General features: G+C 40.5%; 1 protein-coding gene across 5 annotated transcripts in view; it reads right to left on the reverse strand.

Moving 5' to 3' along the window:
• The window catches only part of trpm4a (transient receptor potential cation channel, subfamily M, member 4a), a 222,187-nt gene extending 216,510 nt beyond the window's left edge, over nt 1-5,677 (reverse strand). For all 5 annotated transcript variants that reach the window (XM_033643742.2, XM_033643746.2, XM_078161183.1 and 2 more), the window contains exon 1: nt 5,600-5,677. In XM_033643742.2, coding sequence (XP_033499633.1) covers nt 5,600-5,668 — 69 coding nt within the window. In that variant the 5' untranslated portion in view covers nt 5,669-5,677. The remainder of the gene's footprint in view (nt 1-5,599) is intronic.
• Nucleotides 5,678-14,215: the final 8,538 nt, after the last annotated feature.

Consider the following 14,215-nt stretch of genomic DNA (forward strand, 5'->3'; position numbering starts at 1 on the left):
TGAATATAGGCTACAACAAATCACCCAAAACAAATTATTGCAATGTTCAATTAATTTTATTTATTGACCCCCCCACCCCCCCGGTTAGCGACACCTCCACGCGTGTGGACCAAAACATCTGTTTCCTCCTAGGACATGTTTGGCTGTCTGACGCTGCTGCTGCCATGGCAAATTGAGTAAACTCTCATTACACCTTCGTGCGGCGCATTTAAGGGCGAGGAGAGGGGCCCATTTGATTGGTGTGATGTGAATCGGCTGTGTAAAACCCACTCCACGCCTTCTCTCCTCCCTCTTTCCTACTTGCGCAGGTAGGAGGGACGGAGGAGGGAAAGAGGAGTAGCTGCACCTCGGCCTCGCCCGGTCTGCGAAACTAGAGGCCTATGTGTTTGCAGTGAAGACTGGTTCAACCCGTCTGCCTATTGGCAGCTATGAGAGTTGTCTCTCTGTCTTCTTATTGGTCTCCACCTTTCATATCCACAAACTGCATATTCTACTTCTCTGTCAGCTCAGCTGATGGTGGATGGTAGGATTTATTTAATGGGGCTGTGTTTTTCCTCACCTTTTCCAGTGTGCTTTTCAATAGTGATCTGCACCATTGACAGTCTATTATGTACCTGCACTGTATTAGAGCAGGCAGTGATGTTAACAGATTTTCAACATAGTGAGTCCCCATGACCTACAGGTGGTCATTTGAGACAGTCTCCCACAAAAATTGTGTTTTTTGACAAATTGTATCATTAAATTGGTGTTTGATCTTACATGATCTTACAAAATTACAGTGTTTAAATAATGTTGTTTTTTTTTTTTTGGTCATGTATATTGTTTTTTATATAGAAATAAACTGTAGGCCTATTAAATTTTGCAAATTCATTTGGTAGCCTTTCCAGATAGTAATATTTACAACTGGAAGGGGTGCTCAGAGAGCAATGGCTGCCACCCATGAATGCATTTAGCCAGTGTGTGCAGTGTGTAAGTGGACAGAATGTTAAAGCCGGGGCTGTGCTCACCTCTAAAGGTTAAAGTTTAAGTCCCAATGATTGTCAGACACCTGAGTGTGTGAAATTCATTCTCTGCATTTGACCCATCCCCCGGGGGGATGGGTCAAATGAGCAGTCAAATCTGAAAATCAGTCCAGTAGTTTTCACATTATCCTGCTAACAGATGTACGGATGTAGGTACAGATATATGTACAGTACAGGCCAAAAGTTTGGACACACCTTCTCATTCAATGCGTTTTCTTTATTTTCATGACTATTTACATTGTAGATTCTCACTGAAGGCATCAAAACTATGAATGAACACATGTGGAGTTATGTACTTAACAAAAAAAGGTGAAATAACTGAAAACATGTTTTATATTCTAGTTTCTTCAAAATAGCCACCCTTTGCTCTGATTACTGCTTTGCACACTCTTGGCATTCTCTCCATGAGCTTCAAGAGGTAGTCACCTGAAATGGTTTTCCAACAGTCTTGAAGGAGTTCCCAGAGGTGTTTAGCACTTGTTGGCCCGTTTGCCTTCACTCTGCGGTCCAGCTCACCCCAAACCATCTGGATTGGGTTCAGGTCCGGTGACTGTGGAGGCCAGGTCATCTGCCGCAGCACTCCATCACTCTCCTTCTTGGTCAAATAGCCCTTACACAGCCTGGAGGTGTGTTTGGGGTCATTGTCCTGTTGAAAAATAAATGATCGTCCAACTAAACGCAAACCGGATGGGATGGCATGTCGCTGCAGGATGCTGTGGTAGCCATGCTGGTTCAGTGTGCCTTCAATTTTGAATAAATCCCCAACAGTGTCACCAGCAAAACACCCCCACACCATCACACCTCCTCCTCCATGCTTCACAGTGGGAACCAGGCATGTGGAATCCACCTTTTCTGCGTCTCACAAAGACACGGCGGTTGGAACCAAAGATCTCAAATTTGGACTCATCAGACCAAAGCACAGATTTCCACTGGTCTAATGTCCATTCCTTGTGTTTCTTGGCCCAAACAAATCTCTTCTGCTTGTTGCCTCTCCTTAGCAGTGGTTTCCTAGCAGCTATTTGACCATGAAGGCCTGATTCGCACAGTCTCCTCTTAACAGTTGTTCTAGAGATGGGTCTGCTGCTAGAACTCTGTGTGGCATTCATCTGGTCTCTGATCTGAGCTGCTGTTAACTTGCGATTTCTGAGGCTGGTGACTCGGATGAACTTATCCTCAGAAGCAGAGGTGACTCTTGGTCTTCCTTTCCTGGGTCGGTCCTCATGTGTGCCAGTTTCGTTGTAGCGCTTGATGGTTTTTGCGACTCCACTTGGGGACACATTTAAAGTTTTTGCAATTTTCCAGACTGACTGACCTTCATTTCTTAAAGTAATGATGGCCACTCGTTTTTCTTTAGTTAGCTGATTGGTTCTTGCCATAATATGAATTTTAACAGTTGTCCAATAGGGCTGTCGGCTGTGTATTAACCTGACTTCTGCACAACACAACTGATGGTCCCAACCCCATTGATAAAGCAAGAAATTCCACTAATTAACCCTGATAAGGCACACCTGTGAAGTGGAAACCATTTCAGGTGACTACCTCTTGAAGCTCATGGAGAGAATGCCAAGAGTGTGCAAAGCAGTAATCAGAGCAAAGGGTGGCTATTTTGAAGAAACTAGAATATAAAACATGTTTTCAGTTATTTCACCTTTTTTTGTTAAGTACATAACTCCACATGTGTTCATTCATAGTTTTGATGCCTTCAGTGAGAATCTACAATGTAAATAGTCATGAAAATAAAGAAAACGCATTGAATGAGAAGGTGTGGCCAAACTTTTGGCCTGTACTGTACGTGCACATGCTGCTGAAAACATAACCTCTCGTCCTCCAGATTAGGCCTACTATTTGGCTTCCTCCCTGTCGCATCCTGGGCCCTCTGATTTGTGAATGCACATTATAAATGCTTCTCTCCCAGTTACGCCAATGAAAAGCTAAAGCTCTTTGTTGCCACGAGTGGGCAGTAGGCTATTTATATGCAGGAGATAGGCCTGTATTTCCATCCTTATTTTTTATGAGAATTTAAATGCATTAATCACTTTTCAATCACTCTAATAATTTAATTAAATTGGGCACAGTTTTATCAAGCAATCAATCAATAGGTATAAATAAATAAATAAAATGTAAATCTGACTTTACAGCAAAAATGATTGAACTCATTGTAGAGTTTGTTTCTACTCTTTCATTTTTCCTTGTTTACATGTTCCCTTTAACATAATTTGTATCTATCATAAATTCAATATTGATCAGAAATGATAGCCTACATTTGTGTGCAGATGTTCCAATTTATTATCAACATGGCTCGGGGATTCAACCAGGCCTATCTTTAGGGCAATGGATAGTGGATTTAGATATATATATATATGTGTATATATATATATATATATATATATATATATATATATATATATATATATATATTTATATATATATGTATAATATAATACTGTCCCTACCACCCCCTGAGTCCCTGAGTAACTGGGTTAACTGTCCCAGGGAGAGCAGACACACTGTGGACTCCTATGTGACCTACCAGCAAAAATTAACACTGGCATCAACTGATAGTCTAGGAAATCAACATTATGTGTTTGTATGTGGCATAACTAAAACAGTATGGTAGGAGAACAATAACAAAAAGCCAAACATATACTTACACGTTTCAAAATTGTGAATATGTGAGGAACATTCAGAAGGTCTGAGTCTGAATATGAAGAGGGTGTGGCTGAGTATGTTAAATGGCATAGGCATAGCTGCTCTCTAAATCACCAAAAAGGCAATGCCCCAACTGTCGCCCTGTCCCAACCGACCCCGCCTTTGCCTACAATGCAGGACGTCCTGCTTACTTGACACTCACAGAAGCCTGTATAGTTTATTTGCTTTTTATCTGTTTGTCCAGAACTGTAACTGGTGAATGTGCTTATTTTCATGATCCATGCTTTAAACATATATCTAATTATTTTATGACATTTCGCATACTGTACACCTCACATGTACACATATACCATAAATGTCATATAATGTAACATCTATATATTGAGATAATGATTTTAACATGTGACCTTAATGTAACTGTAACCAGTTACAGATACCGAGAAAACATATGGAATTAGATTACAGTTACTAATCAAAATGTTGGTGATCACAAAGGGTTACATCCAAATGTATTCTTTTCAGTGAAAGATTTCTATGTAGAATCAAAATTTAATTTGGTTGCTTTGCATCTTTTTCATTGTGCAGGAATTACTGTCTTTAGCAGAGCTGTTTCTGGACATTTTTTAGATTTATTGCCCAGTTTGAAACATTTATTAGAAAAGTAATCAAAATGTAATGTACAGTTACTTTACTTTGAAGTAATTAAAAAAGCTACAATACTTATTACATTTTTAACAGGGTAAGTAATCTAAAACTTATTACATTTCAAAATGAACCTTCTCCACACTGCCTCCACATACCTGTGTATGAATGTACAGTAGCTTTATTGTATAGTTATTCTAAATACTCATCTATGCAATTCCATTGAAGTAAGTAGTAGACTTATGGACCAACATAGGCCTTGTGGACCAACAGCATATTACCGGGTACTGTGTATGGTCCTAGTTTTGTTCAGTTTCCAGTTTAAGTTTTTGGTTTATCACTATTAATGTTTCTATTAATGTATTTCTTGCCAAAGGCAACCTATTTCAATGTCCCTTTCTTTTGTGTGTTTTAGTCCATTGAAATAGGGTTTAAACTGTCTGTAGATCAAGGCCTATTGGGTATGCAAATATATTATTACATGTTGCTCATTCTGTGGCACACAAATTACAAGCTCTCCACCACCACAGCTCATGATGGCCCATTTGCAGCACAACATGTTGCCTAAGCTCGTGAACAACCACACGCTGTGAGCTGAGGAGTTTCTATATGTGTATTCCTGCCAAGGCTGCTTTTCAAGCTTCTGTTTCCACAATAAGAAATGCTGCAGGGCACTGTCAAGATGGGACATGAACATTTCACTTGTTGTCCCTAAGCTTAAGGTCAAAGTAAAATACAGGCTTGTTTGGCTTATGTCAGCAGACAGAACCAAACCTTAATCAACACATTTAACATTAAGAACTTAGAAATAAAACAGCTTTTGGCAATGACTTTGTGACAGGTTTAAATGTTGTGTTTTGGTCCAAAAGCTACTGATTCTGCCTTTACTGACTTTACTTTTCACTCAAGTCTATCTATGGGGAAATATATTCGAGTTTTGCTTGTTTATTTGTTCATTTGTTTGGTTGGTTGGTTGGTTTATGTTCAGTCAGAGACAGCTACTTTCAGAAACTTTGGTGGCTTCAGTGTGAAACCCTCAGCACTGGCAGCCTGAGGCATTTCACAGTCAGAGTACAAGTCTCATCTGGCACAGCAGCATCAGATCCCCGTTTACAATCAAATACAAGTTCCATCTTCTCTCACTTGACTCTGTCTGCTCCTAGCTGACAACATGAGTTCAGAAACACAACACACATCCGCCACCGATCAACGGATTAATGTTGCGCCGCCAGCACCGCTCGCCCACAGATTTGTAGTTACAGACTCATTATTGCGAACGCACATACCTGATCCTTCTCTTTCTTACTCCCAGCTTTTCCACCTCCTCCGTCCCTCTCTTTCTCTTGCTCCTTCATCCTGCTCCTCAGCCGCGTAGTCTGAACTCAAAGATCCCAATCAGCTGTGCGTCCTGCAGCTCCGCCCACAACCCCAGTCACACCGCCCCGCCTAACGAACAACTATCGCAGCCTCTCCCACTGTACACATATACTGTTCTGCTTACCAACAGAGGTGGAAGAAGCACTGAGACCTTTGACTCCGGTAAAAGTGTTAAAACCACATGATAAAAATACACATTACAAGAAATGGTCCTGCATTTTACATAATATAGCCTACTGTAATTTAGTTACATTTATAAGAGTGCATAATATATTTGAAAGTGATCAGGTTTTACATGTCAAATCTTCCTATGAAAAGTAACTAACTACAGTTGTCAGAATGTAACAAATGTAAGCTACAATATTTCCTTTTAAAATGTGGTTGAATAGACATATAAAACAGCAGAAAATTGAAATACTCAAGTAACTTACAAGTAACACTTTATATTAAGGTATTGTAATAAGCGTTAATTAAGATAGATAGAACTTTAATAAAACTTTACAGGAAATTAAAAATGTCACGGCAGCTTAATTACAAACAACACATAACATTCAAACCACAGAGTTACAAGTTAAAAAAATAAATAAATAAATAAATAAGATAAAAATTGACAAAAAGAGTCCCTTGTGTGATCTTGTCACCCAGCTGATGATTACACATATTAATGCTTAATAAGCACCAATTAACAGTTAATGTAATAATGTTTATTACCATAAATAAGACTATAAGTGTTAATTATAGCATGTTTCAATTATGCATATAGAGCATTATAAACATTTAATAGAAACTTGATAACAGTTTATCATAAATATTAATAAGATATCTATTTACATTAACTATGATTTATAAGGGTTAATTATAGAATAATAACCACATTTATTACTGGTTTATAAGACACTATAAGACCCTATCATATTAAATTAATAAGGTGTTATTAATAGGCCTAGTTAATAATGCATCTTTGCAGCTACTGCTGGATCTAAAGCAGGAACAGTGTCGTATAAAGGATAATAAATTATTAATATGCTCTCAGGGCTCGAAACTAAATGTAGAATATTTAAGTCAGGGTATGTGGATGCTGGACTGTAGGCATGGGGTGAACACTCTGGGTGTGCGTTCAGGCACAATGAAACACGTTGGGATCCAGGTTTCAGCTCATTTATTACAATAGGTGGTATTGCAGGGGGGGAATGGTAGCAATTGTGCAGCTGGTTTATATCTAGACAGAAACACACAACTTGTGTTATTATAAAATAAAATACAATCATCAAATGATAAGCAAATGATAAATGTATGACTGGAACTAAAGGAGTTAACATAATTGTCATTTTGGCTTAGCATCTTAGCAACATAAATACCACGAACATAAATGTACAATGCACAGAGAAACTCGCATATTACGCAGTTTCACAATGGCTGCCAAAGGGTTAGCTGCTCTGTGGGAAGGCTGCTGCTGCTCCTGCTGCTGCTGCTGGCAGGAGAAAAGATTCACACCTGATGCCAATATATAGGCTCTGCCCAACCTTGCTCCTCCTACTTCCTGCTCACACAGTTCCTTCTTCCTGCTCATCAAAGTTCCTCCTCCCTCCTGCTCTTCAGTACAGCCGCCCCTCGCATATGATATTCATATTTGATTTCCGTGAGGAGCATTAGGGGGTGTAGTGTCCTCTTCCGGGATAGCAGGTAAGGCAATCGATCTACATACTGGGTGCTTATAATGTTGACCTCTACTACACAAACTTTACCGTCTTGACTTGGTAGGAGACGTTGGACCCTTCCTATGGGCCAGAGGGCTTGTGGCAGCTGTGGGTCGATTACCATGATCACGGTGGATATGGCAAGGTTGGGGTTGGGGTGAGAAATTTCTGCCTTAGCTGCAGGGTAGGGAGGTAGTATTTGATGTACTGAGCACAGAAGTGGTCGGCCAGAACTTGACTGTGGCGCCATTAAGCATTGCTTGAAATCTGGCCTGCCTATTGATAAGCTAAAATTTACTCACATGCGTAACAAAGTAGTACATCCCTTGAGAAAGGCCAAAGCAAATTTTTTTATTTCCATAATCGAGGGTGCAAAGGGCAACGGGAAGAAGGTGTGGCAAACTTTGAATAAACTATTAGGTAAGGATATCAAACACAAAACAAACACTCTTGAACTAAAAATTGATAATGTTATGGTGAAAGATCCCTCTCGCCCGATGTCAGCTGGGTAGGCTCCAGCCCCCCCACGACCCTCAAGAGGATGAAGCGGTTAGAAGATGAATGAATGAAGATGGTGAAAGATCCTGCAAGAATTGCAACCACTTTTAACAATTATTTTTTAGACAGTGTGACCGAAATAACAAGACTTTTTACTCCTTCAACTATTGTACGCCTCTTGATCAGTGATGTGCAGGCCATTTTTCAGCTGGCAAACATAACAGAGACAGAAGTCACAAAGATCATTTGAGCACTCAAATGTTCCAAAACAAAAGATGTACACGGTATCGACACAAACTTCATAAAGACACATTCTCATGCATTACTCAAACCCATTACCCACTTGGTTAACTTATCAATTAACCAAAACAAAGTCCCGCCAGCCTGGAAGGTGGCCACGGTGACTCCCATTTTTAAATCTGGCTCCAAAACACAGGAGGCCAACTACAGACCAATCAGTATATTGCCAATTGTTTCCAAGGTAGCTGAGAAATGGGTAGCGAATCAACTGATCAAACATCTGGACGAAGGTCTCACTCCATTACATCCTATGCAGTTTGGCTTCAGACCTTCACACCATTCCACTGAGTCAGCCAATTGTATGTTCACTGAAGAAAAAAAAAAAAAGAAAAGAAAAAAAGAAAAAAAAAGTGTCTGTTGGATAAATCCCCATGTGTTGGTGCTGTATTTCTTGACCTTAAGAAGGCATTTGACACCGTCGACCACCAGGTACTCTTAAACAAGCTCACATTTTTCAACTTCTCTGATAACACCATGCAATGGTACAAATCATATCTGTCAAGCAGACCTCAATGTGTAACTGTCGACGGGATCAAATCGCCTTTTCACACTACAACAGTTGGTGTCTCTCAGGGTTCGATCCTTGCGCCTTCGTTATTTTCACTGTACATAAACGACCTCCCAGATGTGTGCCCAGACCTTAATGTCCAGATATATGCGGACAACGCAGTCATTTTCTCACACGGTCCAAACTCTGTCATTACCTCCAACAAACTCACAAATGCTTTAACTAAGGTACAAGACTGGCTTAATAACAACTGCCTTATGCTCAACACAAAAAAATGGTATGTATATCATTCACAAAGCAACTAGTAGTGCAGAACAGATCCAACGTATTCATAGGAGAAGAGGAACTTGAATTGGTAACCCAATTCAAGTACCTTGGTATCACATTAGATACGAATCTCACATTTAAGAAACACATCAAAAAAGTGTCCAACATGATAAGATTCAGCCTGCAAAATTTTTAACAAATTAGGCCCCTCATCTCGTCTGATGCTGCTAAATCTTATCTCCACTGCATGATTCTGTCTCATGTTGAGTACTGTTTTGTGATATGGTCGTTTGCTGCCACACTGAAACCTATGGAACAACTCTACAAAAAAGCCATCAAGGTATTCACCAAAAAACCATATTCCTCACATCACTGTCCAATTCTTGCAAGGTACAATTTTTCGAGTTTTGATCATTTTAAAACTTTTAAATACAGCTGCCTCATCTATAAAACTCTCAACGGGCTGGCTTCTCCCCCGCTGGAGGATTTTTTTAAATGGAGAGACAACACGCTCAGTACCAGAACTGCCTCCAGAGGGGACTGCGAGGTGCAGTTCAGACGACCCTTTATAGGCCAAAATTCCCTTACTGTAAAGGGCAGTGCAGGTTGGAACGGTCTCCCAACCTCAATCAGAGACAGTCCCACTCTCACTACTTTCAAAAAACAGCTTAAAGGATGGCTATTGACTCATCAAATCTGCACCCATTGATGAAACATTGATCAGCCATCTCATACAGTTTTCTACTGTAGCCCCTTGTTGAATCTGTTGTATAACTGCTGCTAATATTGTTGTGCACTTTATATGTTGTTGATTTAACTGTTATTTATGGTATGTCTGTCTGTCTTTTAATGTGAGGACTATGGATGGAAATTAGCTTCTAGCTAAATCTGGCATATTTACATGACGTCATGTATTTCTACCGATTGTTCATTAATATGCACTGTCCTCTCCAAATAAACAATAAATGAAAAAATCTACGGTTGGACAAGAGTTCTGTGTCTCTGTATATGACTTGTGGAAGGGAAGCATCCAGCCGCCCCATGAGAAGAAAATTTAGTCCAGGGGCCAAGGGGCTAATTTTCACAAATTGGTATCACTTAAAGGGACCAAACAATTTTGGTATTTTTGACTTCCTCTATGTCTCTAGTTTACATTTTGGTATGATAGACTTGCCTTTCTAGTAGCTTAATAAATTTGATGATCTTTGGGTCCTCCCCAAAATTGAAAATAGTCAAAATTGAGGCTTCTCCAAAAGGGACAGTACAACACTACAAATAGGGTGAAAAATTAACTAATAGATATTCCCATGTAACTTGCCCAGTTGATCACTCATATTAAGACAAGTATTTTTTGTATTACAAATTTTCTGAGATATTTTATTTAAATATGCACCAATTTTGTTAATGAAGACAATCACAAGGAGTGGAAATTGATTACGCAGTTACTGTGCTAACACTCAGTGTTACTGTAGCCTACAGTAGGCCTACTAGCACTGCCCATTTGCTATTTGACCCATAACTAGGAGGCAACGGGAGTGCTACCGCTTGCCTAAGGCGGACTCCCAGGCTAGCAGAGGGAAGGAGGTGCCTTATTTCTCCATTGTAGGCCGTCCTAAAATAGGGGGAGCCACCTGCTGCCCTCATCCTAACTAACACTACTATATAGCTACTATACTGACTTTCGCGCTAACTGTATAGGAAACTGTTTGGGCTTAACAATACAGACCAGTGAACAGTGATAACATGTCTTTGGGGTCATCAGGTGGGAAACTCCTTTCATCCTTTCATAGGCTTCTTCCACTGAGTCTTCCCAAGGAACTGTCAGCTCAATGAAATAAACTATCCGTTGATTCACCGACCACAACGTTGTCAGGCCTCTGCTTGGTACAAAGTATTTATTTTGATGTAGTTTTTTTTTTTTTTTTTTATCTTTGCTGTAAGGCGACCTCGAGTGGCTTGAAAGGCGCCCTAACAAATAAAATGTATTATTATTATTATTATTATTATTATTATTATGGGGGAACAACAAGCTTTCCCCCTAAATCTACTTGCATTTCCCAATCACAAGCACCTTCTAGGCATCCACACCCTTGCCTCCTTACTAACTTATCCCTTCTGTATTTCTCCCTCACACAGACAAACTGCATTGCTAAACTCCTATTCTTAAAACCCTCTGAATTTACCTGTCTTCATTTCCCTTCGATGCCTGCAGCTAAATTTTTCAACACCTGGTTATGTCGCCATGTATATCGGCCTTGTGACAAGCTAACTTTACAGCCTGACAAAATATGCTTTAAGGTTGCGGTACCTGAACACAATGGGCATGATGGGTCCCCATTTACCCACAGTTTTAGGTTCTGGGGGGTTGGTAACACATCATATGTAGCCCCTGCCAGGAATCTAATACGATTCTCCTCCATACTCCACAGGTCCCTCCAACTAAGCTTCCTCTTCTCTACACTTTCCCAATTCAACCACTGTCCCTGCTTAGCCTGTGCCACTACCTTTGCACCCCTTAATATCTCCTCCTGTCTACGTATCTGTTCCACAACCAGCTTTCTTTTATGTTTGAGACCTGCTTTATTCCATACCGGTTTGCCTGAGCCAAGCCCCAGGCCTCCCCGGCCAAACTGAACATTACCTACAATCTCTGCATGCCTAAGAGCTGCCTCTGCCTCCTGAACTGCCAATCTTGGGTTCCACTTCCTCCCCTTGGTTAGATTTGGAACCACACTCCTAACTACCACGTCCTTACTCCCAGATAACAAGAGCTCTGTCCTGACCTGGGTACATTTAAATTTCTCCGTTAAACTAGATACTGGCAGCTGAAGTATCCCTTTTCCATACAATGCATCACTACTTACAACCACTTCCTAATATAGGAGCTAACCAACCTTTCAATTCTCTCCACAACGGATATTGGAATTTCAAAAATTGGCCACATTAACCTAGGATATAGCCCAAATTGTGAACACCACAACTTCAACTTTCCTGGAAGTTCTGATTTATCTATTCTATCCAATCCTTCCGCCACATCTTTTCTAAATTTCACCACCTGTTCCTCATCATTCAACTCCACATTGTACCACCTACCTAAGCTTTTTACTGACTTTTCCCTAATTGTTGGGATTTCCTCATCATCTTTGACAAACTTCCTGTCACTTAACTTCCCTCTACGTATCGAGATGCTTCTAGACTTACAAGGCTTGATCTTCATGCTGGCCCACTTAAGGTTCTTATTTACCTTCTCTAGTAGCCTCTTTGTACATGGCATGGTTGTGGTCACCAGTATCATGTCATCCATGTAAGCCCTAACTGGTGGAAGATGCAACCCATTCTGCCGTCTCTCCCCACCTACCACCCATTTAGAAGCCCTGATGATTACTTCATCGCCATAGTAAATGCTAATGGAGAAATTGTACACCTTGCCATGATGCCTATTTCTAGCCTCTGCCAACCTGTTGTGAAACCTGCCATATTTAGACACATCCTAATATCCTGAAAATATGCCTTCACTAAGTTAACAACTACCTGTGGCACTTTGAAGTAGTCAAAAGCCCTCCAAATGAGGCTATGCGGTACTGAACCAAACGCATTTGCAAGATCTAAAAATATTACATGCAGGTCCCTTTTCTTAATCTTCACTGCCTGAATCTGGTGCCAGATCATGCTAGTATGCTCTAAACACCTTGCAAAACCTGGTATTCCTGCCTTCTGCACCATAGTAGCTAGCTAATCTCTGCACTACTACAGTAAAGAAAATCTTTCCTTCTACATTCAAGAGAAAAATCATCCGAAATTGGCAAAGGTCCACAGACTCCTTCTGCTTAGGAATGAGGACACCCTCTGCCCTACGCCATGCTCTTGTGATAATTTGTTTCTCCCAAACTATTCTTAGCTGTTTCCACAAAAATTTAAGGATATCAGGTGCACTTTTATAAACCCGGTAGGGGACTCCATTAGGCCCTAGGGCCAAAGAAGCCTTTGCACGCCTGACCACCTCCTGAACTTCCTTCCACCAAGGTGGCCTGACATCCATCTCATGCTCTATCCCTCCTAATGGGGGGATATCCGGTGGAAAACCTACTATCCTATTCTTCTCTAAATCTGAATATGTATTTCTCAATTATTTTATTTTTTCTGCTTTGAGCTGCCCCCCCCCCCCCCTTCCTGGCTAAACAATCCTTTAACAAACTTAAAACTGTCTTTACATGTTCCTTCTTCCTCCTCTTTTTCCAGAGATGCTCTGCCCTTCTAAGAACTGCTAGCCTGCTTCTCAACTCCTCTTGCAGCACATTAATTCCCTCCCTTTCTTCTTCTGTAGCCTTTTTCCACTGATTTCTTAACTGTCTCCTTTCCTTAACTAACTTCTCTATTTCTCTTTGCCGCCTAGACTTACCTGACTGTACCCTCTCACTCCTCTTTCTCTCATACACCCCAAACCTCTCTGCACCATATGAGTAAATTATATCTCCCATCTTTTCTAACCTTTCTATTGCATTTTCTCTAAGCCTGCTTAACATTACTGACAAATCTCTATTAACTATCTCCCATTCTTTACTGCCATTTGCCCTAGGCCATCTAACTCTATCCCTTTTGCTCCATGGTTCTCTCTCTGACTGGCATACTGACCTCAGTGTCACCTGCATCCTCTCTTACCACTCCCTCTTCCTCCACCTCCTCCTCAGTGGCAGTGTTACTGATATCCTTCTACCTGTCGCTGGACTCGGAAATAAGGCACCTCCTTCCCTCTGCTAGCCTGGGAGTCCGCCTTAGCACAGTAACTGCGTAATCAATTTCCCCTCCTTGTGATTGTCTTCATTAACAAAATTGGTGCATATTTAAATAAAATATCTCAGAAAATTTGTAATACAAAAAATACTTGTCTTAATATGAGTGATCAACTGGGCAAGTTTCATGGAGATATCTATTAGTTAATTTTTCACCCTATTTGTAGTGTTTTGCTAGAGACCTGTAGAGAGATAAAAATGCCCAAATTGTTTGGTCCCCGTGGGTGATAGGGGCCTACCAAGTTGTGAAAACAATCCCTTTAGCCCCTGGACTAATAGGACCCTATTCTATTTGTCTGTTTGAAGTTCTGGCTGCACTAGTTACCTGTCAGGGGCTGGTGACATCAGATGGTGAGGTGAATAATCTAATAACCTACTTTTATGATAAGATGACATTCTTTGGCACATATAAATGCAATTTTGGGGTGATTTGCTTATTTACATTAATAATGGCAAACACATGTA

Source organism: Epinephelus lanceolatus, chromosome 18 (assembly GCF_041903045.1).
Source record: "Epinephelus lanceolatus isolate andai-2023 chromosome 18, ASM4190304v1, whole genome shotgun sequence".
Taxonomy (NCBI): domain Eukaryota; kingdom Metazoa; phylum Chordata; class Actinopteri; order Perciformes; family Serranidae; genus Epinephelus; species Epinephelus lanceolatus.